This window comes from Natrix helvetica, assembly GCF_964273705.1.
Source record: "Natrix helvetica genome assembly, chromosome: 4".
NCBI classification, from domain to species: Eukaryota; Metazoa; Chordata; class Lepidosauria; order Squamata; family Natricidae; genus Natrix; species Natrix helvetica.
In genome coordinates this window covers 73120125-73147018 of record NC_138550.1, presented here as the reverse complement: position 1 = coordinate 73147018, position 26894 = coordinate 73120125, and the positions used below count along the sequence as shown (strand labels likewise).

Here is a 26894-nt window from a genome sequence, read left to right as displayed (position 1 = left end):
GGGGGGACGATAAAAATATAATTGCTATATATGTCTACTTTTTAAAAAAAAGGATATGTTAAAATTATTAATATGAAAGATGTTTACTGAAATGAAATTACTAACACCATCAACATTAAATGGAACCCACTCAGATGCTGAAATACATTATGCAAATGAGATGAAGACTGTGGAAGAGAGAAGAGAGACAAGAGGAGGAAGAGAGAGTTAGGAGAGAGGGTAGAGGAGAGGAAGAGGAGGCGAGAAAGAAGGAGTGGAAGGAGAAAACAGGAGAAGGAGGGAGGAAGGGGAAGTAGAGAAGAGAAGGATGACAGAGAGAAGAAAGGAGATAGGGAGGAGGAGAGAGGGAGAAGAGGTAAGAAAGCAATGGATAGGGTATAAATATGGTGTATGGAGAGCAGAAGAGCCAATGATAGTTTTGGGGGGTTGATGATAAGATGGATTGACATAATATTGAATAATACAAAATAGTGTTGGTTATGTAATGGTATACATGTGGTTATTTGTATGAAAATTAAAAAAAGCTTTTTAAAAAAGGCACAAATGAAGCACAAAGGCACAAATAAAATGAAAGTCTCTGCAAAGGAGGGTAGACCCTATCTGCAAGGTTCTTACCCTCCTTTGCAGATTTATTTCAATGTTTTGTCTTAATATCTGCAAGTCAACGTATGCAAAGAAATTAGGCTACTAGAAAAGATGAGGAGTCATTGTTGAAGGAGCTATGTTAACTTATGGTGGCAAAAATAGAGATGTTTGATACCACCTTTTGTGACTAACAATTTTTATTAAAAGACAGAAGTATCCATGAGCTGCAGCTCACTTCATCAGATGAACAACGTGGCTGGACTGATGTAGGATTTAAACTGTGATGAAATGGGAAAGGAAAGAGGAGAGAGAGGGGGTGGTGGTTATACAGATGAGGAAGAGTGCAAGTTCCTCAACAATGAACAATTATAATATGTTAAAAATTTATTGTGCTTGTCGAAAACTGAAATTGCCTGGAACATTTTGATGTGAGTTCAACTTTTTCTTGCTCAGTGGCTCTGTTTTCCAAAAACCTTAGAGATGGAGTGTTCTGGGAGATTGAAATGCTCAGATATTACTTTGTCCTTATTTTGAATCCTAATTTCAAACTTGTGACCATTATTTTTTTTACACAAAGTTGTCCTGTTTGTCCTGTGAGTAATGCAGAGGAACATTGCTGGCATGTATCACATTAAAACATCTGCAAATGTGTTTCTAACCTTGTGTATGTGCTTGTTAGCGCCTATGATAGCAACAATTCTGTTGTTTTTTGTTTCTTATGAGAATTTGTTTCAGGTTGGATGGCTGTCTGCATATTATTTCAGGTCTGCCACCCAGTGCTTGAGAAAGTACAGTGTTATTATTCAGTATGGATTGTAGCTTACTAATAATTAGTTTGAGAGGCTTGAGCTGTAAGCTGTGGGTGATAATCAATGGTCCATTTCTATGGTCTATCTTTTAATAGATCCTTCTTGGGAACTGATCCAGCTCTATTGATTTGTCTATTTATGTTCTTAGGTGGGGAATTCAATCTCTTGATTGCTGGCTTAATTTTATCAATTGTACATCTGCCTCAGGTGAGTCAGAACAAATGCAGTTGAAGTGTACAGACTGGGTATAGATGATGGATTTTGTACTTTATTCTGGAAGATGGAAGCAAGTAGGTACTGTATGCAAGGCAATGTATACATTTCCTGTATACTGTAGCATTTGTGTATCAAATGTTTAGTTTTAAAGTGAATCAGGAAGTGGATGTGTTCTGAAGATAGGTCTAGGCTATGGCAGCTTTGATTTGTGCTGACTGCCAGATGACATTCCACTAGTTTTTTTAAAATTCAGCTCTAAAATACCAAGCAGCTTTTCCCCTTACACACAATCATTCATAGTTTTCCATTCCTAATCATGGCTTATGTGAAGCAATTTGGGCTATTCAACATATTAAGGTTGCACACAGTGAACTTCTGTGCTAGGTACAAGGTGAAATAACTGGTTTTAAGGACTGATCTGTAGAACCAGTAATATTTCTAAGGAGACATGAAATCAGAAACAATACAGTGTTCTACAGAGAGAAAATGTGTATATCTAATATGAAGGCCTAAATGCTAGGATTAATCTGTAAATTTTGAAAAACACAGCTTTCTTTCCCAGTTACTCAGACGCTTTTGTATATGCCGTCCTCCTCCTCCTCCTGCAAATGAGAGGTGCCTCAGAGACGCTAGATTTCTCAGGACGCTAGATTGGGAAGTTAAAATCCTGGAATGGGGTACAATAAAACTTGATTCAAAGCCTTCTGCCCCATGCACAAAAGAGCAGCTCCACTCTCATGCTCTTCTTGCTGATGCTGCTCGGCCTGAAACATGAGGATCGTGGAGGAAAGTGTTTTCAGGCCGAGCAGCAGCAGTGGGGAGATTGCACTCCTCCTGAGCTGTGGGAAGTGGCTGCCAGCGATGCCCTCAGGGTGAAGATGTTGCGAGCAGAGAAGGCTCAACCCCCTCAGGAGGCGCCAAGCCCTTGACACCTGTAAGCATTTTCAGGTGGCGGATCCTCTTCCCAATTCCAAAATCGGTGTGTGCAGAAGGCGCTGCCATCTGAAAGCTCTTTCCTCCACAATCCTCATGTTTCAGGTGGCGGATCTGGCCAGGAGAAAAGAGAAGGCACATCTGCAGTGGGAGGAAGCTCAGCAGGTGTCAGAGGGGCAGCAAGCACTTGGCGGCTCCTGAGGGGGCCTTCAAAAGGCTTTCAATGCAATTCCCTGGGCTGCTTCAGGAATCAGACTCCATGTGGAAGTGAGGATCCCTGCCGCTTGGAACCACCCGAAAATCTGACGCATGGACCAGGTGGGCGGGGCTACATTCGGAGTATAAGACGCACCAAGATTTTCACCCTCTTTTGGGGGGTAAAAAGGTGCATCTTATAATCCAAAAAATACAGTAGTTATTGAACAAATAGTCATTAAATAAGATTACCTGTAGCTGTGAAATATAACAGAGAATGTTTCAGGCTATTATTGCCAATTTTGGACACCTATTTTTTCTTTACTCAGTCCAATTTCCATCTTAAATGACACCCCCCTCCTTATCCTCAATTTAACTTCTATGCAATTGGAATTATACTTTGTCCTTTCAGCTCTTAAATAAGAGGGGAAGGTCAAGAAGCTTCATAAAGTGTTAGGAGCCCTCTGACTTTGCTAGAGATTCTTTCAGAAGGCAATGGCCTGAACATATTACCTAAGAAAGAGGGAAATACAGTATTTCAGTATTTCAGATGCCACTAATTGGCTTCCTCAAATATTCCCTTTCTAGCTATTATATATAGCTCTCACTGCATTTCCCACACAGGTCAGAAATAATATTATGGTCTATTATAGCAATATCTAAAAGAGGGAAAAACTCTTGTCGGTTATTTCCTTTTGTGGATTTGATTTTGTACACAACAGAAACAAGCAGATAGGATGGAACTGAAACCAATAGCTATTAGAGATAGGCAATTTGAGACAAAGTTGCATTATTATCTTTTTGACTGAAAATCAACAAAAGCAAAATATTAAGTTATCTCTTTTTTTTTACCTGCCCCCATTATGAGTCCTGGTGCTGTATCCTTAGTATGAACCATCCCTGACACATATGGATTATCTGGCCAGCGCAGATGAAGATGAAGATGGCAATCAGGCTATAAAGTAACAATGAAAAAACACTGTTTTTAGTAGAAAAAGTGGAATATCTTTAATTTCTGAAACAGCCACACCAAGATTAAACAGAATAGTAGTAATATAGTAGTAGTATAGTCGTTATTGTCATTGTACAAAATATATACAATGAAATTGGTTTTAGCCTCACTGGTGCAAAATTATAGCGGAAACGAAAAAAGAAAGAAAAAGAAAAAACTGGTCATACGTTTCCACTTGTGCATGGAGTGATTGTAGTTGCATTTAAAAGTGTGACAGCCCAAGGATAGAAACTATTTTTAAATCTATTTGTTCGGCTGGCTATACTTTGATGTCTTCTGCCCGATAGTAGAAGTGCAAAGAGACACTGACCAGGGTGTGAATCATCTCTGAGTATCTTCCTTACTCTGCTAAAGCAGCAAGACCTAACAGTGTCATCCAGTGGTGTCAGAGGGCAATCAATGGTTTCTTCTGCTGAATTGATCACTCTCTGTAGTGCCTTCCTGTCCACAGCTGTTAAACCAGCATACCATACTGTAATACAATATGGGAGGACACTTTCTATGGTGGACCGATAGAAAGAGATCATCAGCCATTGTTCCACCTGATTTTTTTGCAGGACTCTAAGAAAATGAAGTCTCTGTTCGGCCTTTCCAATCACCAGGGACGTGTTGACAATTTATTGTTACTATGAATGTAATAATGGCATTATATTGAAATTTTCCCCATTGCACCTGCAGAAAAGATTACCACAGGGGACAGGTAGTCCTCCAGATATGCCTGTAATGAAACCTGCCCCTTATGGTCCCTCCCAGCAATCATTAGGTGAAACATGTCACCTAACAACCCCCCATTGCTCTCCCCAATGAAATGTAAAACGAACATGTGGGTTATTAAGCAGAGGGTGGGATACCTCCTGGGTGGGGGAGGCCATAGGAGGCCTAGTATAGACTCAGGCCTCCTGTCTTAGCCCTCTCAATCCCCCCCACCCCTGAGATGCTCCACTTATCAGGCCTTGGGTCTCAACAGGCCTTTCTCCATTCCCACTAGGTCATCCCAGGCCTCAGGTCTGATTCCCACCCAACCAGGCAAAACACCCTTCTCCTTCTTTTCCTTCTGAAGGACACCAAGGCCTTTCTGAATGCCAGGGTTACTCTCTTCTTTGCATGGCTGCATGGCATAGTTCCAAAAGTGCTCCCTGTTTTGTTCCACCCACAAAATGGCAGCTCCATTTGGGTTGCTTCTGCTTCATTTGTTGCCTTAACAAGCTCTGTATAGGTTCTGCAGCACTGTGCAATCTCTCTAAGGCAGCAGAATGAAGCAGCTTGTCTGGAAGGTGCCATTTTGTCCCCTGCCACAAAATGGTGGGACAAAATGGTGGCCACATTCAGGTTGCTGCCACACAGTCCAGGGACAATTGACTTTGTTCTGCTATCTTAACAAGGTCTGCAAAATGCTGCAGAAGCTTCTGTCGCATTAGATCTCTCTAAGGCAGCAAAATGAAGCAATTTCTCTAGTAGCTGCCATTTTGTTCCTACCCAGAAACAAGCAGGACAAAATGGTGGCCAGATTTGGGTCACTGCAACATAGCCTCAGGACACCTGGCCTGCCCTCCTTGTACAACATAAGCTCTGGAAAACTTCAGAAGGTAAGTGTAGGGCATGATGGGCATGTGGGGAGGAGGCCCAAGTTCTGCAGGGTTCCAGCAGGATGGGATGGGGGGAGAGAGGTGGGAGGGGGCTGCAGTGACCTTGTGGTGGTTCATAAGGGTGAAAAATCACAGGCCCACTGAAACCCTCATATCTAGCTGTCATAACGGGTCATATGTAGCTTGGGGGGGGGGTCTAATTTTTAATGTTCATTAAATGGCTTGTCATACCTTGAGGATTACCTAAACATCATCAGTATGTAAAAATACTGTATGACATCTTAATGCAATATATACAGGCAGTTCTTACTTGCTGAATGCCTCTTTAAGCAACCATTTAAACTTATGATTGTATTAAAAAAAACCAGTTTTGTGACCAATCCCTGCATTTATAATTGTTGCAGCATCCTGTGATCAAGTGCTATTCAGGTGCAACTGGTGCACATTCATGTGATCACCATTTCTGTGCTTTCTAATTTTCCAATTGTTCATATTGGTTATCCTTTCATTAATCATCTGCATGGCATCTTCAAGTCCCAGTTGACTTATATGTTCAGGTGTGAAATGAAAGTAATAAGCTTTTGTTTGCAAACTTATTACCAACTATTTTTATTCCTACAATCCATACTGGATAATAACATTAACAACAGTGGAAATCATCTTCTGAGATTTGAGATAACTGTTAATATTCTGGACCATGCCCGAGCTTTAATGCTTGGCAAGCCTGCTTCCAGCTTCAGGATTACTTCAGAAACATATTTGGGAGCACCTATTATAGCCCTAAGAAAAGATGATTAAGTTAATTCATCACTGTTACTGAATATTGTTGTTTAAACTGAAATTACCTACCTAAAATTACTATTCAATTTCTCCTCTTCTTCCTCACGTGAAACTTTTTATTTAAATGATCAATTGTTCCCCCAAATGTCATCCATTGATCTGAAATTCACTGCACGAACGTTTCATTGTATTATTGTATTTCCCATCTTTTTGGGGACTTTGTAAATGCAGTTTACTCTTCATTTAATCAACCAGTCCTGTGATTTAACTTGGGCTGGAAAAGTATAGTAACCTAAAGTTATTTGGTGGACTTCAGGGTTACGTGTTGACCTAAAGCTAAGTTTCCATTATCCTAAATCAATGTTTTAGGTTGCATAATCTCTACATGCTCTCCATCCAAAATATGTTGAGGTCAATTGTTTTGCTTTTCCTCAGTTTCTCTCTTGCAAATGCTAGAAAACTCACAATTCCATGATAACATTGTTGAACACATGTTGCTTAAATTGCTATTGTAGCCACAATTGATTACTTGAACCTAGACACTGAAAGTCCCAAAGGTGCTTTTTCAAGAGGCAAATGGACTTTCTTGTTTTTTCTTTGAAGATGTTTTGCTTCTCATCAAAGAAGCTTCTTCAGCATTGACAGGATAGTGGGAAATGGAAGGAAATCCATTTTTCCTTCTCTAGAAATCCATTCCTGCTCCCACACCATTCAAAGTGTGTTCATACCAAACCATATAGCTAAAACTTGCCTCCTGAAAAAGCATTTTTGGAACTACCATGATGTGGATTGTTAGATATTCACTCTAACTACCATGGTTTCCACCAAGGTCCTCTGTTCCGGCGGGAACAGAGGTTCAATCCTATTGGTTGAGAGGTCTGACAGCTCCCTATAAAAGGGCTGCTGTCAGACCAAGCAGTTGCTGCATTGTACATACTGTTCTACTGTTAATAAAGAGCTGTTGTTACTATAAGCCTGTCTCTGCCTTCTCAACACCCAATCTAACACTGGCGATGGTGGGATTGGAAGGCAAATAGGCGAAAGAAGAAGAACAGTGAATCCAGCAAGTAGATCCAGCCCAGAGCTCTCAGCGCGGCATCGAGCGGCCATTTTGAGCGGCAAACTCGAATCGCCCTCTGTACGAAAATGGCCATGCACGCCCCGCCAACTCCGTATGACCCGGTGTCTGAACACTGGGAATCATACATGTTATGATTCGAATGCTTCCTTGAGGCAAACGACCTCATGAGCGTCCCTGAAACCCGAAAGAAGAACCTTTTTCTGGGGTACTGCGGCCAAGAGGTTTTTGAAACAGCGAAGAACCTACAATAGACTTTGAAAACCCACTATGCACCCAAACCATCGAGGCACGTTCACTGCCACGAATTCAATATTAGGAACCAGAGAGAGGGCGAATCAATCAATGAGTATGTGGCGGCGCTTCGCAAGGCAGCCACCTATTGCGAGTTCCGTGACCTGGATGACTTAATATTGGACCGCATTATCTGCGGTGTGTGGGACATTAATCTGCAGAGAAGATTGCTTGCCAGATCAAATCTGTCTCTGCAGATCGCACTCGACGAAGCCAGAGTGTCCGAGTCAGCAGACAAGTCAACGGAGACCCTGCAGCGCCAACAGAACATACCATAGGCTGCACAGAAGCAAACGCACGTTCACCACGAGGCCGCAGAGCCTGAGAAATCTGACAGCAAAGAAGATGACAGCTACCGCATGCGCAGGAGCCGCATGAAGCCGGCACGGAAATTCAACTTGCATTTGCCGCCTTGTGCAAGGTGTGGAGGAGACCATGCCCGGTCTACTTGTTGTTTCCGAGACACAACCTGTCAGAGTTCCGAATGAAAGGGGAACATTGCCAAAGTGTGCCGGAGCGAATTCCCTGCCACCACATGGCAGCCCAAAATACTCTGAACCGCCAACAGAGGCCCATCCCAGGGGCCTGGCAGAAATTGCAAGGGCGCCCAGAGAGAGAAACAAAGGTTACCTATCACACTGCGATAGGACAAGTCCACACTAGGCAGCCACAATAACTGAAGATCACTGTCCTCATAGAGGATGCTCCCTGTGAGCTCGAGATAGACACTGGATAGTCATTAACGATCATGTCTTGGTCGACCCTGAAGCAAGCCATTCCAAGCTTAAAAAAGCAGCACCTTTGCACCCCTGACATCAGCCTGCGAGACTTCCAGGGGAACCAATTCCCCATTGTAGGCCAGGGCACCTTCCATGTGAGGTTCAAGGAATTCTGTGCCAAACTTCCCATGACCGTGGCCAGCGACAAACTGCAGAGCCTCCTGGGGCTTGATTGGTTCCAATCCCTGGGGTTGGAAGTGACTGGAATCAACTCCATGAAGGAAGACGGCGCCAAGGCCATCTTTAAGGAGTTCGATGACGTCTTTGGTACCGGTCTCAGTAAGTATGTGGGGATGCCAATCTCTTTTAGCTTGGACCCCAACATAGCGCCAATTAGGCTGAAACCCAGGAGGGTACCTTTTGCTCTCCGCCCTAAAATTGACAGGGAAATTGACAAGCTTGTGAGCCAGGGAATCCTAGAACCAGTCACCCGACATCACAAAAAATAAAAGCAATCCAGGAAACCCCCATGCCCCACACTCAAACCGAGCTATAGGCATTCCTCGGGCTCCTTAATTTCTACAGCGTCTTTCTCAAACAGAAAGCCACAGTTGCTGAACCGCTTCACTGTCTGCTGGCCAAGAATGCCAAGTAGTCCTGGGGCAGAGCTGAGGCTGCCGCATTTGCCGCGGTCAAGCGACTACTGACACTGATTCCCTTCTAGTCCAGTACAGCCAGACTCTGCCATTGGTGTTAACCTGCGATGCATCTCCATTCGGCGTTGGGGCTGTCCTCAGCCACCGCATGCCCAACGGCACAGAAGCCCCTATTGCTTTTTATTCACGGACCCTGTCTTCTGTGGAAAGAAACTACAGCCAGATGGACCGCGAGGCTCTGGCTGCAGTGGCGGGAGTCAAAAGGTTCCACGAGTACCTTTACGGCTGGGATTTCGAACTTGTGACCAACCACAAGCCGTTGTTGGGGCTATTGGCTGGGGACCGACCTACCCTGGTGTCGTTATCACCTTGCATGACCAGGTAGACTGTTTCCCTGGCTGCATACTCCTACAAACTGATTCACCGCTCCGGTTCAACGTTGGGACATGCAGACGCATTGAGCTGTTGTCTCCTACCAGAACTTCTTGCCAACCCCACTCCCGAGACACCGTTCCTGCTCATTGACTGCCTGGACACTGGACCTGTCTCGTCCAATGACGTTGCCCGTCATTCTGCAAAGGACTCCACCATCAAACAAATTTTGAACTGGGTGTGGAGGGGGTGGCCCAAGGGGCCTGTTGGGGTGGATTTTAAATTGCATTTTACAAAACATGATGAGTTGTCGGTAATTAATGGTTGTCTACTGTGGGGGGAACCGAGTGGTTATTCCAAACAAACTGCGCAGGACAGTCTTGGAAGCTTTACATGTGGGGCATCCTGGCATTGTCAGGATGAAGTCTTTGGCTAGGAGTTATGTGTGGTGGCCTAACATGGACAGAGAGATAGAAGAATGGGTGGCTACCTGCACACTGTGCCAGGAGTCCAGATCAGCCCCCCCAGCTGCGCCCGCTAAGGAGTGGGAACGTCCTCAAGCACCCTGGTCTAGTGTGCACATTGACTTTGCTGGCCCAGTTCATGGCCAAACGTTCCTCGTAGTTGTGGACGCTTACTCGAAGTGGTTAGAGGTAGTCCTGATGACCTCCACGACGGCAGAAGTGGCATCAAGGTGCTACGGTGACTTTTCTCCATGCACGTCCTGCCCAACGTCTTGGTCTCTGACAACGGGCCCCAATTCATGGCCATACAATTTGAGACCTACTTAGCAAGTCAGGGAATCAGGCATGCCCTGGTCGCGCCATTCCATTCAGCTTCCAATGGTCAGGCGGAGAGAATGGTGCAATCTGCAAAAGAGGCCCTTGCTAGGATGGGCCCGGGGGATTGGCAAACACAGGTTGATCACTATTTGTTAATCCAACACATCACGCCAAGTGCCACTACCGGGAGAAGCCCCTCCGAGCTTCTCATGGGTCACTGACTAAGACTGGCTACAACCAAACTATTCTGCCACATCGCCCCCTGACTCCACAAGCAAAATTCAAAACTTTAGCATAGGGGACTCGGTATACGCCCACAACTATGCTGGGGGAACTCTGTGGATCCCTGCCATGATGATAGGCATCACTGGGCCTCGCTCTTATCTTTTAGAGCTTGAGGATGGTAGAAACTGGAGGAGGCATATTGACCAATTCTGTGGCCACCTCTACAACTCCACACTTAGAACACCAGATGAAACTCCTGAACAAATCAGCCAAAGCCCTACCCAAAAGGAGCAAACACGCACTCCTTCTACAGCCAGCTCAAGCCCAAGGGTACCGGGGTCTTATCTGAATTTGTCCTCGGGGGAGGAGGAGGAGCTTCCAGCGATGGCGGTCGCCTCCTGAAGCTCCGGAATATCAAGGAGCACAGCGATGGTCGAAAAGGTTGTATCCGACCCTCATTTCCATCCGAGGGTCGGGAGTCAGATAGCATGACCACCCTAGCCCATTTTCGACCCATTTGGGTCCGCTAGGGTGAGTCAGAAGACTGGAGGGAAGGATAGAGAGCAGATGATCTGTGGAATGGGGGAGAGAGACCGGCATCGGAAATGGCAGCGTGTGTGGAAATGGCTACATTTGGAGCGTTTTGGAGCGTTGTGGAGCGTTTTGGAGAGAATGCCTAGAAGGAGGAATTGTGAGGCTGAATTGTGAGGCTGGAAGGAAAGGCTGGAAGGAAAGAGGCTGCTGTGCTGGTGAGGAAAGAGGCTGGTGAGCTGGAAATGGCGACGTTTGTGACAGCGTTTTGGAGCGTTTTGGAACGTGAGGCTGGAGGCTGGAGCGTTTTGGAACGTGAGGCTGGAAGGGAAGAGGCTGTTGCGCTGGCGAGGAAAGAGGCTGGTGAGCTGGAAATGGCGACGTTTGTGACAGCGTTATGGAGCGTTTTGGAACGTTTTGCAGAGAGCGACAGGAAGGAAGAATGTGAGAACAGCAGGAAGGAGGAATGTGAGGTTGGAAGGAAAGAGACTGGTGAATGGGTGAACTGAGAGGATTGGAAGGAGTGAGCTGGTGAGCTGAGAGGTTTGGAAGGAGAGAAGGAGAGACTGGAAGGAGAGCGAGGAAAAAGGAGAGAGATGAAAAAGAAGGAGTTGGAAGGATACTGGAAGGAGAGAGGCTGGCTCCAACAGCAGCCGCTGAAAGAGCTGTCATGGATGCCAGTAACATCATTAGGACATTGGGACCACTTAGGATCATCTACCCTTGGACCATCTCTCCTCCACCCAGACCACCATTTGGACATCTAAGAACTCTTCCCCCCCTTTTTTTTTCTATGACTGACCACTTACCATCTATAAGTCCTTCGGGAGAGGGTGCGGCTAAGAAATAAATATTTATTATTATAATTATTATTATAATAATATGACCCCATCGTGTTTTTAAGATTCTGAAGATTATTTATTCGAGGCTTGACCTGCTCCGCCTGCGGGATACCCCCCTCTCGCAGGCATGGCCCTTGACGCTTGCAAGGGCCCGCCTTGATGACGGGTTTATAGACCCCGAGAGATGGAAGAAACGGAGGCTTAGGGGGTTTTTAACTAGATGTTTTTTATCCTTTTTAGGGGGCTCCAGGGAGGGTTTTAGGGTAGGAGGGGAGGAAAATCTGTCCAGGAGGAGGGCCAGTGCCAGGTGAACAGATGAGTCCAGGAGGGAAGTGAGTGTGGTGGAGGGGGGGAGGGGTAAGAACGTTCCAATAGAGGGTTGTCTTATTTCATCGGTCGCGGGGAGGAGGGGATGCGAGGACAGGAGAAGACCACAGCGTCGGTTGGGAGACCGTGGTTGTTGGTTACACCCGGTCGTTTGTACCAACCCCCGCAACCTAGGTGGTCAGGAACTACAGAGCCAGGGCCTGAGGCTGATGCTCTGCAATGCAAGGTCCGTGACCAACAAGGCCCCCCTCATTAATGAGTTGATCTCAGAGGGGGAGCTGGACCTTGCAGGGATAACGGAGACCTGGTTGGGCCACGAGGGTGGTTTACCCCTTGTGGAAATGTGACCACCGGGTTTCCGTGCATTCCATCAGCCTCGAGCCCTGGGTAAGGGTGGTGGGGTGGCGGTAGTTATACAGGAATGTCTAGAGCCGAGGGAGTTCACTGTTCCTCAGATACCCGGATGTGAGTCCCTTGGTGTGAAATGGGGCCCAGGGAGGCAGTGGGGCTTGCTGATTGTATACTTGGCTCCTCGCTATACGTCAGCAGCCCTGCCCGAGCTCCTCAAGCTGATCTCTGAGATGGCAGTTGAGACCCCCAAGCTGGTGGTTATGGGGGATTTCAACTTGCCGTCGATGGGGGAAGCATCCGAGGTAGCTCGGGAGTTCATGGCTTCCATGACAGCCATGGACCTGATCCAATTAATTCAGGGCCCCACACACGAAGGTGGCCACACTCTGGACCTTGTTTTTGTATCTGAACAGTGGGCGAGTGATCTGGGAAGAGGGGATGTAACTATTACTCCCCTGTCATGGTCAGATCACTCATGTCTCCGGCTGGACTTCCCTGGCGCTACCCCCCACCGCGAGGAGGCGGAACCAAACTGTCTAAGTTGGTACCGCCCCAGGCGCCTGATGGAACCGGATAGGTTCCAGACGGAGCTTGGGCCATTCCCTGTAGCCCTGACCCGCTCTTGCTCCGAGAACCTAGTAGCCGCCTGGAATAGGGCGGCCGCTGGGGCCTTGGACCGAGTTGCGCCTTTGCGGCCTCTCCTGCGGCGACGACCCACCCGGGCTCCTTGGTTTACCGAGGACCTGAGGGTGATGAAGCGCCATAGGAGACGCCTAGAGGGCAGGTGGAGGTCCTCACGCTCCGAATCTGACCGAACACAAGTAACAGCCTATTTACGGACTTACCTTGTGGCATTAAGAGTGGCCAAACGTAGGCATTATGCCACTCTTATTGCGTCCACCGATAACCGCCCTGCCGCCCTGTTTCGGGTGACCCGCTCTCTCTTATCACAGAGGACGTGGGAAGCCCCTTTACAGGGCAGAGCAGAGGAGTTTGGGGAATATCTGCAGGACAAAATCGCTCAGATCCGGAGCGGATGGGCCCCCTTCAGTGGACCAGAAGAGCCGCCAACAGTGAGTCTTGTGAGACCACTCTGGGAGGAGTTTGCGTCTGTTGCCCCCGAGGATTTGGATAGGTTGCGTGGACGGCTGCGACCGACCACATGTTTAATGGACCCGTGTCCCTCCTGGTTGGTACTGGCATCCTGGGAAGTGACACGAGGCTGGCTACTGGGCCTGGTGAACGCCTCTTTGAGCGAGGGGTCCTTTCCGGCCGCCTTGAAAGAGGCGGTGGTGAGGCCCTTACTCAAGAGGCCTTCCCTTGACCCGATGGAGCTAGCTAATTATCGTCCAGTCTCCAACCTTCCCTTTTTAGCGAAGGTTGTAGAGAATGTGGTGGCACAGCAGTTCCCACGACACCTTGAGGAATCTGAATATCTAGACCCATGCCAGTCCGGCTTCCGGCCCGGACACAGCACGGAGACGGCCTTGGTCGCGTTGGTCGATGATCTCTGGAGGGCCAGAGATAGGGGTTGTTCCTCTATCCTGGTCCTATTAGATCTCTCGGCGGCTTTTGATACCATCGACCATGGTATCCTATTGCGCCGGCTGGGGGGGATGGGAGTTGGAGGCACCGTTTTGCGGTGGTTCGGCTCCTACCTCTCCGACCGGACGCAATGTGTGTTGGCAGGGGGGCAGAGGTCGACTCTGAGGCCACTCACTTGTGGGGTGCCTCAGGGGTCAGTCCTCTCGCCCCTTCTGTTCAACGCATATGTGAAGCCGCTGGGGGAGATCATCCATGGTTTTGGGGTGGAGTATCATCTGTACGCTGACGATACACAGCTGTACATTTCCACCCCAGACCACCCCAACGAGGCTGTCGAGGTGATGACCCGGTGTTTGGAAGCCGTCGGGGTCTGGATGGGGGACAACAGACTCAAGCTCAACCCCTCCAAGACTGAGTGGCTATGGCTACCGGCACCCCGGTTCAGTCAGTTGATTCCATCGCTGACCATAGGGGGCAAGCAATTGCCCCCTGTGGAACGGGCGCACAATTTGGGCATCCTCCTAGATGCCCGGCTGTCAATGGATGACCATGTGGCAGCCGTGGCAAGGGGGGCGTTCCACCAGGTTCGCCTGGTGCGCCAATTGCGCCCCCTACTGGACCGGAATGCCCTACGCACGGTCACTCATGCACTGGTGACGTCTCGGCTGGACTACTGCAATGCCCTCTACATGGGGCTTCCCTTGGGACGCGCTCAAAGACTGCAGCTAGTCCAGAACGCAGCCGCGCGGGCTATTTTGGGGAGTACTAGGTACTCCCACGTAACACCGCTCCTGCGCGAGCTGCACTGGCTGCCTGTGGTCTTTCGGGTGCGTTTCAAGGTGTTAATCACCATCTTTAAAGCGCTCCATGGCTCAGGACCTAGGTACCTGCGGGATCGCATCCTACCACACACTTCCCTACGACCGATTCGCTCTCACAGGGAGGGGCTTCTCCGGGTGCCGTCCACTAAGCAGTGCCAACGGGCGGCACCTAGGAGTAGAGCCTTCTCTGTGATGGGCCCAACCCTCTGGAATGACCTCCCCCCCGATATCAGAACCACCACCGACCTTCCCTCCTTTCGACGAAAACTGTAGACTCACCTGTTCCGTTTAGCCGGCCTGGACCATTCATAACCTTATTATACCTCCTGGCAGATATATTTTAACTGGGTAATTTTAATTGGGTGTTTTTTAGGATTGCTGATATACTGTTTTTATTTGCTTTACCTGTACAGTGTCGTATTGCCTCCTCTTCTATGTTTTTATGTTTGTATGTTTGTATTCTATTTTATCTGTTTTTTACTGTACACTGCCCCGAGTCCCTTTGGGGAGAGGGGGCGGTATAAAAATCGAAAATAAAGGTAAAGGTAAAGGTAAAGGTTGCAGGCCCACAGCGAGCTCCAAACGAGCAAATCCCAGAAGCTCCAGCCGCGGCCTGGGAAAAGTTTCAGGAGGTTCCACAGAGCGGAGCTGGAGAGCAGACAGGTCCATCCAACCTGCCCAAAGAACTGGTTCCAAATGAACTACACAGGTCTAGTAGGACTAAACAAAAACCTGCTTACCTGCGTGATTACGTGACCAATAGAAACATCCCAAATAAGAGGGGAGGGGTGTTAGATATTCACTCTAACTACCATGGTTTCCACCAAGGTCCTCTGTTCCGGCGGGAACAGAGGTTCAATCCTATTGGTTGAGAGGTCTGACAGCTCCCTATAAAAGGGCTGCTGTCAGACCAAGCAGTTGCTGCATTGTACATACTATTCTACTGTTAATAAAGAGCTGTTGTTACTATAAGCCTGTCTCTGCCTTCTCAATACCAATCTAACATGGATGACTGATAATCTTTACAGACATAGCTATACAATTTGGGATGAACACCCTTTGATTGGTGTGGGAATAGGAATGGATTTCCAGAGCAAAGATTGAAGACTACAAGAACCAGGAGCACTACTGAGGTGTCCCTGAGGGCACAGATAAACCTCCAAATGCTTCAATGACTCTCTAAGAGGATGCAAATGACCAGCTGTCTGCAAGGAATATAAATCCTTCCATTCCCCACCATCCAGTCAGAGCTGAAGAAGCTTCTTGGATGAGAAGCAAAACGTCTTCAAGGAAAAAACAAGAAAGTCCAGTTGCCTCCTGAAAAAGCACCTTTGGGTCTACCATGACCTGGATGGCTGAGACTTTTAGAGACTGAAAGACAATTGCATATAACCTGTAGTATCTCATCTAGTAAAGACGTACCTATAGCTCTTTAAATTGTTGTTTGTTATCACATTTGTGTCCCTTCTTTCTTTAGGGAACTACAGCACATTTTATTATAATTAAAATCCTGTAAATTGGACTCAGGAATAGTGATTGGCTTTCAGTTATCTAAAGGATTCCAAGCTCAAGTATGGATTTGAATTAGTACTGTAATCCACTGCCATTTATCTCAGTATTGGTCATGGTGAGGTTTTGAGTCATTTATAGATATAAAACTTAATTAAGATTTATAAGATGAAACCCCAAAGTTAATGTCCAAAATAATATTGAATGCAAAAAGTTTTCACATCTAAAATAATGAGGATGTTTAAGAAACAAGTTGAATATTGACCTAACTGATTGCTAAATGAGGTCTGCAAAGAATTGTTTCATAAGAGAGCATTAATATATACTATTTACATATGAAATACTAGAAAAATCAGATTTTAGTTTGGCCAATGCACTAAAGAATAGATTTATTCTATATCCTTTATCCCCACATCCATAGAAAACACATCTTACTAAAGCCAGGCAAGACCACTGCAAATGTTGGAGTAACTATGAAGTCCCTAAGTAAAAGAGAAATGTTTTTTAAGGAAAAACAGAATGATAAAGCAGATGTTATATCTGGATTAGTTTAGACATCAATAGAGATTTACCCAAAGCTTTCAGGAAAATGAAGCAAAGTCATGTTTGTAAATCACTTCAGAAATATAATTTCAGCTGTTGAAGTCTAAAGTGTGTTCTTCTTATTGTAAGGTACAGATTCTTTTATTGATAGAAAACCAAAAATAGCAGAGCATAATAATAGTTCAAATTATATTCTATGTACTTCATCAAATCATTCCATAGTTAATCTGTTTTTCTCATGGTCAACATATTTTTAATGTTTTTATTAAGTAAACAGGGTTTTTTGTTGTTATTTTAAGAGCAGGGGGAAATACTCACTGGTTTGCAGTCAGTTGGTTTACCATTCATATCAGTAGGTGGGGGCATTAGATAATCCCAGTTACGGCCTTTATTAAATGTTATAAGAGTGGTAACTTTTCCATTTATTTTCTGATTAGCCAAAAACACTCCTTTGACACCTTTAACCTATTATTACAAATAAAAAATATAGCCAATTAATAAACATCCATTAAATATTTATACAATATATTAAGCTTCATTTGTTACTAGTAGAAAAGTGAGTATGTCAATAGCTTGAAATATAACTACTCTCAAAAATGAGGATCTTATCAAGGCAAAAACAAGCTAACTGGAGCTGAAGCAGATTTTGCTGTTTTGCGAACAATCTTCCAATAAATCCCCCTCCCTCTTCCAAATACACCCAAACAAAGAGAGCAATTGTTTCTTTAGTTATGTTTTGACTCCTAAGCCATAGCCTTTCAGGGGCTGCTCTAATTCTACACTTCAAGAAATTCTCTGTCTCAGTATTCTTATAAAGAACTATTTAATGATATATATACTGCTGATTGAGAGAACACTGATCTAAATAAAACCTTTTGAAATTCATTTTCATGTGATTGTTCATCACATGAAGGTCACAGCTCTTCCCAACCAGAATAAAAAAGCATCTTTCTAAACCAGAAATCTATTTTCCTTGTATGGGTAAATTACTATGAAGTTATGCTGAACATCCATTGTACCACATTTAATACTGCTAATTGCTATGTAAGTAAATTATATTGTAGTATGTAGCAGCAGATCATTGAGAAATAACATTTTCTCTTCCCAACAGAAAGATTTAAAAAAAATCAGTTGGAGGTGTTCAACTTTTGGTTAGTGCAGAGATTGAAATGTTCTAGTCAAACATAGTAATTAGGAAGGTGGTTAATATTTTTAGTCACATAGGTTTAGGTATTCTTCTATTTATGCAGCATTAAACCCTTATCCTATAAATATTGTTGAGATTTCATGTTAAGAATTAATCCCTTTAAGATACATGGTGGTTTAGTCATCTGACTGACCAAATACAACAATCCTGTCATACGCCAAATCAATTCCCTGTGGAGGTAAAACATCTTCTCATTCCAACATCTTATATAAGAAGGAAAAGACTACTATTTCAGACAAATATTCTTGGTCACTCTAAGATGGCACATGGCTGAGACAGGATAGATGGTATGTCAATCCTTCCAGGTAAATGTGACAGGAAACATGACTAGATGAGCCAATTGTAATGCTACATTAGCAGACTCTGGCAACTGTGAAGGTACAAAAGCCACTCATTTTAACTGCTTGATCAATTAGCGGAGAGTCCTTCCTAAGTTTCTTTCTCTGCCTGTTAAGCCATTTCTGCCTCTCTTGTCTGATTATTTCTTAAGCAGCACTTCTTCTGCTCATTCCCCCAAGGTCATCCACCCATTCCATTACAGGGTACCAGGGTAAAAGAAAGAGTGAAGTTATCTCTTCAAGAGTTCTCTACCTATGTGTTAAAATACAACTGAAGGCCCCTTAATATGTGACGGCACACATCTTTTTGAAAGACAAATAGGCAATTCATTATTTGTAATAATTAATGGGCTACATATGTCTAGACCAGGGGTGTCAAATTGGATTTCTTAGAGGACCAGATGAGCATTGTAGTTCTCTTCCACAGGCCAGTGGGGAGTGGGAGCCTTGCAGAGGCCCTGCAATGCCTCCGCACAGCCCGTTTTTGGCCTGCAGAGTGCTGCTGGAGGCTGGGGAGGTTGAAAACAGGTCAAAGGAGGCACACATGGCACATTTTGGCCAGCAGAGGCACTGCGGGCCAGTCCTTTGATATTTTCAGGCAGCCCCTGCAGGCCGGATTTAAGCACCACACAGGCTGGATCCGGCCAGCAGGCATTGTGTTTGACACCCCTGGTCTAGATTGACAGTGTGTACACTATATATCTGACATGCATTTTGCCCCATAAATGTGATTTAATTATATATGTGGACAGATATATGTATATACTAATAAAATTTATAGATTGAATATGTCACAGAAAGGCAGTTAATTAATAGTTACGCAGCCTCAGTTGTCAAAAATATACATAAAAATAAAGAGGAATACCTTTTTTTCCTTTTATTTTTAATATATATACATATTTTTTATTTATAGTACTACCTCTAATACAACAAGTCCTTGGATTAAAAAAACCCAGTTTTAGGATGATCCATAATTAAGAAAAGAGCCTACTGAGGCAAAATTCAAGGGATTTATATAATAGTTTATTAGACTATACTACTTATACAGTATAATACAATAACATTGTTCCAGCTTACATACAAATTCAACTTAACAGACAACAGGAACCAAACTCATTCTTAAACTGAGCAGTACCTGTACTCAAATAAACAAATTATATTGATAGGAATATTCCATTTTAAGAAAACAGGAAAACCAGTACAAAAATCTTTAAACCAAAAGTCAAAGAGGCTAAAGAAATGTTACTATAGTTAATAAAATTGTAGGTTTTTAAAAAGACATTTACCTCCAAAATATCTATTAAAACATTCTCCTCAGGTTGCTTGGTACTCCTGACATTTTCTAATGCAATGGAATAGGAAACCCCTTGCGGGTCAGACTGGTAGAGGTTATATGTGTCAATCTGATACCATTCCTGAATAGCTATAAACACCTGGCTCTCATCAGTGCTGATAATCTGTAAATCCTGAAGTGAAAAAAAGAAAAAAAATGAGATTTACAACCTGGAGCTACCTAGTGTTAATGAAAATACTGCCATGAAGGAGAACCTATGGCACGTGTGCCAGAGGTAGCACACATAGACCTCTCTGTGGGCACGTGCGCTGTCGCCAACTGCTCTTCTGGTTACTGGCCAGTTGGTGTTCGCGTGTGCTGGAGTGCCGGAAACCTGAAGACCAGCTGGCCAGGTGCATGAACACACCAGCCAGCTGTTCTTTGGGTTTCTGACATGCCGGTGTGCACACATCCGTGTTCTGGTTTGGGCACTCGGTGCCCAAAAGGTTCACCATCAGTGAAATATTGTATACCATGGGTCGTCAACCTGGTCCCTACCGCCCACTAGTGGGCGTTTTGGGATTCCAGGTGGGCGGTGGGGATTTCGGAGGTTAAAACCTCCTTTTGTGCGAGTGGGCAGGCGAGCGCAAGCCTGTGCACAAGCAAACACGTGGGAAGAGGAAGGGGAGGAGTCAGTGGTGGGTTTCTGCCGGATTGCACCGGATCGTGCTATCCCATTGGTCAATGAACCCGGAAGTAAGTTCCTGGCCCGCCCCTTTCACCAGACGGCGCTTGCCTGCACTCCACCAGCTCGGGCACGACCAGAGAAGTTTCTCTTCTCAGAAATGTCTTAAGTGGAGCGGTGGCAGCCTGCGTCCCTTTCAGGAGCTTCACTGAGGAAACTTCTCTGGTCGCGCCTGAGCTGGTGGAGCGCAGGCAAGCGCCGTCCCCTCGCCAGGGAAACAGTGAGTGAGGTGAATCGCGTGGTTGCTCAGATCACACGGGCGCAGCCCGAGAAGACATTTCTGAGAAGAGAAACTTCTCCGGTTGGGCTGCGCCCGTGTGATCTGAGCAACCACGCAATTCACCTCACTCACTGTTTCCCTGGCGACGGGACGGCGCTTGCCTGCGCTTCACCAGCTCAGGTGCGACCGGAGAAGTTTCCTCAGTGAAGCTCCTGAAAGGGACCCAGGCTCAGCCTGCCAGGCTGCCACCGCTCCACTGAAGACATTTCTGAGAAGAGAAACTTCTCCGGTCGCACCTGAGCTGGTGAAGTGCTAGAAGGGGGGGGGGGAGGAGCAGAAAAGACAAAAAGGAGAATGAAAGGGAGAAAGAGGAGGTGGGGGATAGTGGGATCTTTGCTGCTTTCTGAGCTTGGTGGTTTTCTTACAGACATTTCATTACCAAACTAGGTAACATCATCAGTGCTAGAAGGGAGTGGGGTTGTGGGGAAAGGAGGAGGAGGAGAAATCGAGTAGAAACTGAGAGCAGGGACAGGCAGAAGCGGAGTAGAGCAGTTGCAAAATAGGAGAAAGAAAAGGCAGGAGAGAATTGTTGTTGGCTAATAATAATAAGTGGGCTAACTAGCTCAGCCTTACTTTTGTACATAGCCCTAAGGAAGATTAAAAAAAGGAGATAAAAAGGAAAAGCACCGAAAGAGGAGACCTTCGTTTGTTCCTTACGAAAATCGAACCAGATATCAAATATTTAGTCTCGCAGGATCAGCCTCAAAGATCTCATTAATCACTAGTAAAGCTAATTTCAATTTACTTTATTGTTTTCTAATTAAACTTTATAAAGTTAAAAACATTATAAACATGCATAAAGTAGAAATAAAAAGATAAATGTATGTACATTTCTTTTTTAAAAAAACACCCTCCTTTCTAAAAAATATTCCGCACTTGCGCAAAAACTGGTGCGCGGTAAGGAAATTTTTCCATCAAGAAAGATCCATTAGTGGGTAGAAAAAGGTTGACTATTACTGCTGTATACCATGATTCCCATCTCCCCAAAGCAACTTAGTATTATTTGGGATTAAAAAAAAGAATAGCAAGAAGCTTTCTTTAATCACTTTTTCAAGTACAGACTTGCAAAAAACAAATGCTGCTGTATTTAAGAATTGCATTAATTGACTTAAAGTCATAGTAACTTTTTCCACATTTATGCAAATGTTTGAAAAAAGACTCAGCTGCTTTAATCAATAGCAGAAAGTTTTTTAATACAATGTCCAAAGTACCGGTACTTCCTTTGGAATGATATCGGACTATGATCATCTCAATATGGTAGTACAATTTTTCATAAACAGTACATTACATTCTGAATAGGGCTTGTCCCAGATTAAAATGCAATATTTAATTAAAAAATGAAAAAGTCAAATAAACATAAGTAGTGCTACACTTTAAAATTAAGTAATAAACGTAAGTTATCAATCACCAAAACTCCATGTCCATGACTAGAAAGGAGTCCTACACCAGCTTGCTGCTTAAGCTTCATTGCAGCAGCAAAGATTGCTGGTGCCCCGGTGCAAGTTCTAGTCCAGCAATGAAAGAATAATTATGGATTTTGTGAGGAATTACCTTGGGTAAAGCATACTTTGGCAATTTCATCTGTATAAATTCATTCCGATGATAAGAAACATAGTATTTTGTTTGGTTTCCTGAAGACACCTGTGAAAAGAGAGGGGAACACAATTTTATCTATGAAAAAAAATCATAAAAATGTACACAGTAATGATTTATTTCATTAGGAACATGGAGTATAGAGGGAGTGCACACACAAGGGGCACTAATACAATCATGGTCATCTGCAGAAATTCACCTTGAGTGAAGTGGGGAAAGAATACCTATTAAGCTATAGGTAGTTAACAGCTTGCGTGTTTGCACTTTTAAATATTATTTTTGGAGTGAGAAGACAACCGGGGATACAATGAGCAAAGATGTAAAGAAACAAATGAGACTAGCTTTGTTAATCTGGGGGGACTCAACAAATGCAAAAATGAACTATAGGGACACAAAGTTACCAAACCTGTGCTAGACAGTCTTGCAGGGACGTGTGGTCAGGGGAGGCAGGGGAGGCAGAGCCTCACCTCTCTTCATGAAATAATAGTATATAATATACTATATATATAATTTGTTTTCGTAGATTTTCACGGGTGTAGGTATGCTGGTTTTGTTGTATTCGGGTCTTTTCCCGTGTAAGGTTGAGATTGTCTTTGCAATGTTTCGGCAGGATCTCACCTGCCATCTTCAAGCGTGGGCTCAAAATGTGGGCTTAAAATGTGATCGGAGCTGCCGTCTTTCTGTAAGTCTTGGTGGGAGGGGATGGGGTGCTGGCTTTGTTTCAGTAAGTGGAATGATTGGTTGTGTGGTTGTATCATGATTGGTAGATTGGTGCTGATTGGTGCAGGTTGTGTGTGCATTGTTGTTTTGTATTTTAACGGCTTGGGTGGTGGGTGGTGTTCGTTTGTTGGCTAGGGCTGGTTTCCAGATGTTTGGTAGGCGGGAGGTATCATCACGTTTGTTCATGCTGTGGGGGTGTTTCTCTATTTCGATGGCTTCCATGATTATTCTCTTGTGAAGGTGTTCTGTTTTGGAGATTAACCTGGCTCCTTCAAAGTTGATTTCGTGTCCTGTAGCTTTAAGGTGGCTTTATAATATTATATACATCCGGCCGGCTGCGCCCGGGAGCTGCGGAGGCAGAAATGTTGTCGGCACTCCCGGATGACGAAGGCACGAAAGCGACTGGGTTCAGTTGCTTTCGTGCCTTCGTCATCCGGCAGCGCCGACAACATTTCTGCCTCCGCCCTCCGCAGCTCCCGGGCACGGCCGGACAGATGTAGCCACAGCGACGCCGAGGCGGTCCAGGCGGACAAAAGAGTGAGCGAGGCAGCCTGATCTTCAGTCGCTTGCCCGCCGGATTGCCTCGGCGCCATTCTGGCTACCTCCATCCGGGTGCGCCCGGGAGCTACGGAGGGCGGAGGCAGAAATGTTGTTGGTGCTGCCGGATGACGAAGTCACAAAAGCGACTGGGGAACTACGAGAACCTTCCTGCCTCTGCTGGATTTCGCGCGCTCCTCGCGACTGCAATATGCTCCCCAGTTGCTTTCGAGGACTGCGGAGCGCGAGCCGGCAGAGCACGCTCAGGAAGGCAGGGAATGGGATCACGTGTGCTGGAGGCTGAGGCAGCCTGAGCCTCCAGCACACGTGGTCCCATTCCCCGCCTTCCTGATGACGTCACCAGCCTCACCAGCCATAAACCTCACCGCACGTCACTGCAGTCTTGAAAGTAGCTACCCAATTAATCAGCTATATCCATGATGGCGAAACTATGGCACATGTGCCTTAAGTGGCATGCGGAGCCATGTTGCCTGGCACGCATGGCGTTGGCCGTTCCTCTTCCGGGTTTCTGGCCTGCATGTGGAAGCAACGATTAGCTGGCCTTTGTGCATGCAGCAGTGCCGGAAACTGGAAGAGCTGGTCTGTGAGCATGCACGCTGGCTAGCTGATCGGTGCATGTGCAGCAGTAACTGTAAGAGTTGCCTATCGGTGCACATGCGCATGCTGAAAGTCGGAAGTAAATTTTTCAGTAAGTTCATGTCCCTGGGCAACTCCTCCTCCTGGTTGCGCTCTAGGTGAGTACACATGCAAAGTGCTCTCTTTTCGGCACTCAGTGCCACACATGCACCCGCATACTCCCTTCACCACCACTGAGCTATATAATAGAATCAAAACTATATGTCTTTTGGTGTGAAATTTGAAATGACTAATCTACCTGATAAGTAAGGATAATGCAAATTTTGCAACATCAGAGACAGTTTAAACTGACACTTGCATTTGTAGTAATCTCATGGAAAAATGAAACCAACAACATGAACAATTAGCTTTTAAATGGCAGCTTGGGCTAGAAAATTACTTATCATTTGGAGGTTAAGGGAGACACCAACATTTGATTATGGTAATTTTTGCACTACCTTCTTGAGATTGCATTTATTTCTTTATTAAAAAGCTTCATATGTAAACAAGATTAGATTTGTACTCAAAATTATGTAAATATTAACATAGTCAATGATCTTACCTGAAGGAATATGTAGTTATCCTGTACTGTCAAGGAATTCTTGTCAATCCTATCACTGAAGGGAGATTTCAGTGATTTTTCAGAACAATTCTGAAACTGACAGGTCATATAGTAAAAACCTGTTGAGAACCAAAAATAATAGATAAAAGTAAATAAAAGAAATGCTTACACCATTTGCCAGAATAAAAGCTGAATGATTCATAAAGTCCACTCTCTTCAACTAGTATTGATCTGCTTTCCTTGATAGCTGTTTTTTAGATTTTTGAGCAAGGTTCACACACATGTAAATTACAAATACTAGAATTCCACATAATGTATAATATTTTAATAGAACCATGTGAATTTTAGGATATTTCGTACAGGAATAAATAATTCCATAAAACCTCTCTATGGGCTTGTCATTTCTCACTTGGGGTTATAACACAAAACTTTGGTTTTGTGGAATAAAATCTACAAAATTAGAACAAAACATTGAAAACAACTTTGAGACAGGGCTCTTCAAAGAGACAGGGTTCAATCTGGAATACTGAATAGACATACCAGTTACAGATATATCAATTACAATTGCTGCAACAGCACAAAATTTCAGAATCCATAGATGTGAGCCAATATAGCTTGGAATCTAAAATTGGAATGTCAGATTTGCTTATAGCTCAGATGGATATCTTTTAAAAATATAATATAGCTTTTAAATCAGAGCATGAAACATTTTTATTTTATTTTTTTTGTTAAAATGGCTTAAATTATGAATACCTGCCAAATAATAACCACAATCAATTTACAAATGTTATTTCTAATTATATTCTATTCTGCTTGCAAATGTGGAGGTGACATATCAGAGTAAATCTGGTAATTGATCTTTCTATAAAAATGTAAAGTCAAAGAATGAATATTGAATAAAAAGGAAAACAAAATTGGGCACTAAAGGTGAGTTTGGATATAAATATAATGGATGAAGGAATGAATAAAAAATGAAACAAAAAGTGAGTAAGAGGAAGTCCTACAAATCTTGAGAATTTAAAAAATAAGCTAGTCCTCAAAGCATATCTTCTATTAGCTGATAATGGGATTGGGTCTCAAAAGAGACATTTTATACTTATTAATGAACCTAAGATATGTGTGGTTAGAATAACTCAGTGACAAAATATAAACAATGTGGCAAAAACATTCAAGGCTTAGGTACCTGAATGAAGCATCTGTATATAAACAGGAAACAATATATAATTTTTGTTGCTTGGAAGTTACTGATGGAAGTATTTGGTTAAAGTTTGGTTACATTTTTTATGAATTTAACCAGAAATGTGTAAAACAAAAAACAATTACAATATCCTAATGTGTACCTCCATTTGGATCTTGGACTTCCATATGAAAAAAATCAGGATCTTCATCAACTCCATCAACAGCCCTACAAAAGTAATAAAATTGCAGTTACCAATGGAAAACGACAGTTTTAGGGTAAATAAACGTAATAAACTATATTTAACTACTGCCAATTCTGTATTTACAGAAAATAAGCTTTCTTTTCCTTTATTATTAAAATCTCTCAAAATACAGTGCAGAAAAAGATTCAAAAATAGTCATGTAAAGGATGATTTTACTATTATCCAAAAATATACACTTATTTCCAAATTTATTTCTCAAAAGCTTGATACAGTCCATGTAAATTATCCTATTTTAATTACAATGATCTCAAGTCAAGTTCACAGCTGAGCAAGGTTTTGAACTCCCACAATTTTAAATCTAATCCACTACATAAGCAACATTTCAAAACTATAACAAGATGTAGACATAAGATAAAATGTTTTCTAACACATAATAAATATTAAATGTTGCTTATTATATCTAAAGTATTATCTTTCATTGAAGGCAGATCATAAAGAAGACCAATTTCAAATGTATACTTCCTTTGCCATGTTAGATAATTGTAGTTTTATTAAAAATAGCTTCATTTGAGAAAATTACTATACATAATCATTGTCATCAACATTGTACACCACTATGAGAACTGTTAATTAAAATACAGTTAATTATATTTCAAATTAATTCACATTCCTATCTACCTCACCAAAACCAAAATGTTGAGAAAAACAAATACTATTCTTTAGTACAATTTAATCATTCCTTATAATAAATAGTTAGCAAAGCTCATTCCAACTATAGTACAGAGACTGTGTTATACCTAAAATACCACAAACTTGTTTGGTTGAGTTTTTACTTCTTCAAAAAACAATTAATTTCAATATCTATAATTTCCAAAAATTCTGATATACATAACATTCAACTTTCTAGGCA

General features: G+C 43.8%; 1 protein-coding gene across 1 annotated transcript in view; it reads right to left on the bottom strand.

The window, feature by feature from the left end:
- Positions 1 to 26894, bottom strand: part of SORCS2 (sortilin related VPS10 domain containing receptor 2) — a 131375-nt gene that overhangs the window by 45134 nt on the left and 59347 nt on the right. The window contains exons 6-11 of the mRNA XM_081950077.1: positions 25943 to 26007; positions 24603 to 24721; positions 22106 to 22195; positions 19543 to 19722; positions 17030 to 17176; positions 3591 to 3693 (exon numbers count right to left, since the gene is read on the bottom strand). Coding sequence (XP_081806203.1) covers positions 3591 to 3693; positions 17030 to 17176; positions 19543 to 19722; positions 22106 to 22195; positions 24603 to 24721; positions 25943 to 26007 — 704 coding nt within the window. The remainder of the gene's footprint in view (positions 1 to 3590; positions 3694 to 17029; positions 17177 to 19542; positions 19723 to 22105; positions 22196 to 24602; positions 24722 to 25942; positions 26008 to 26894) is intronic.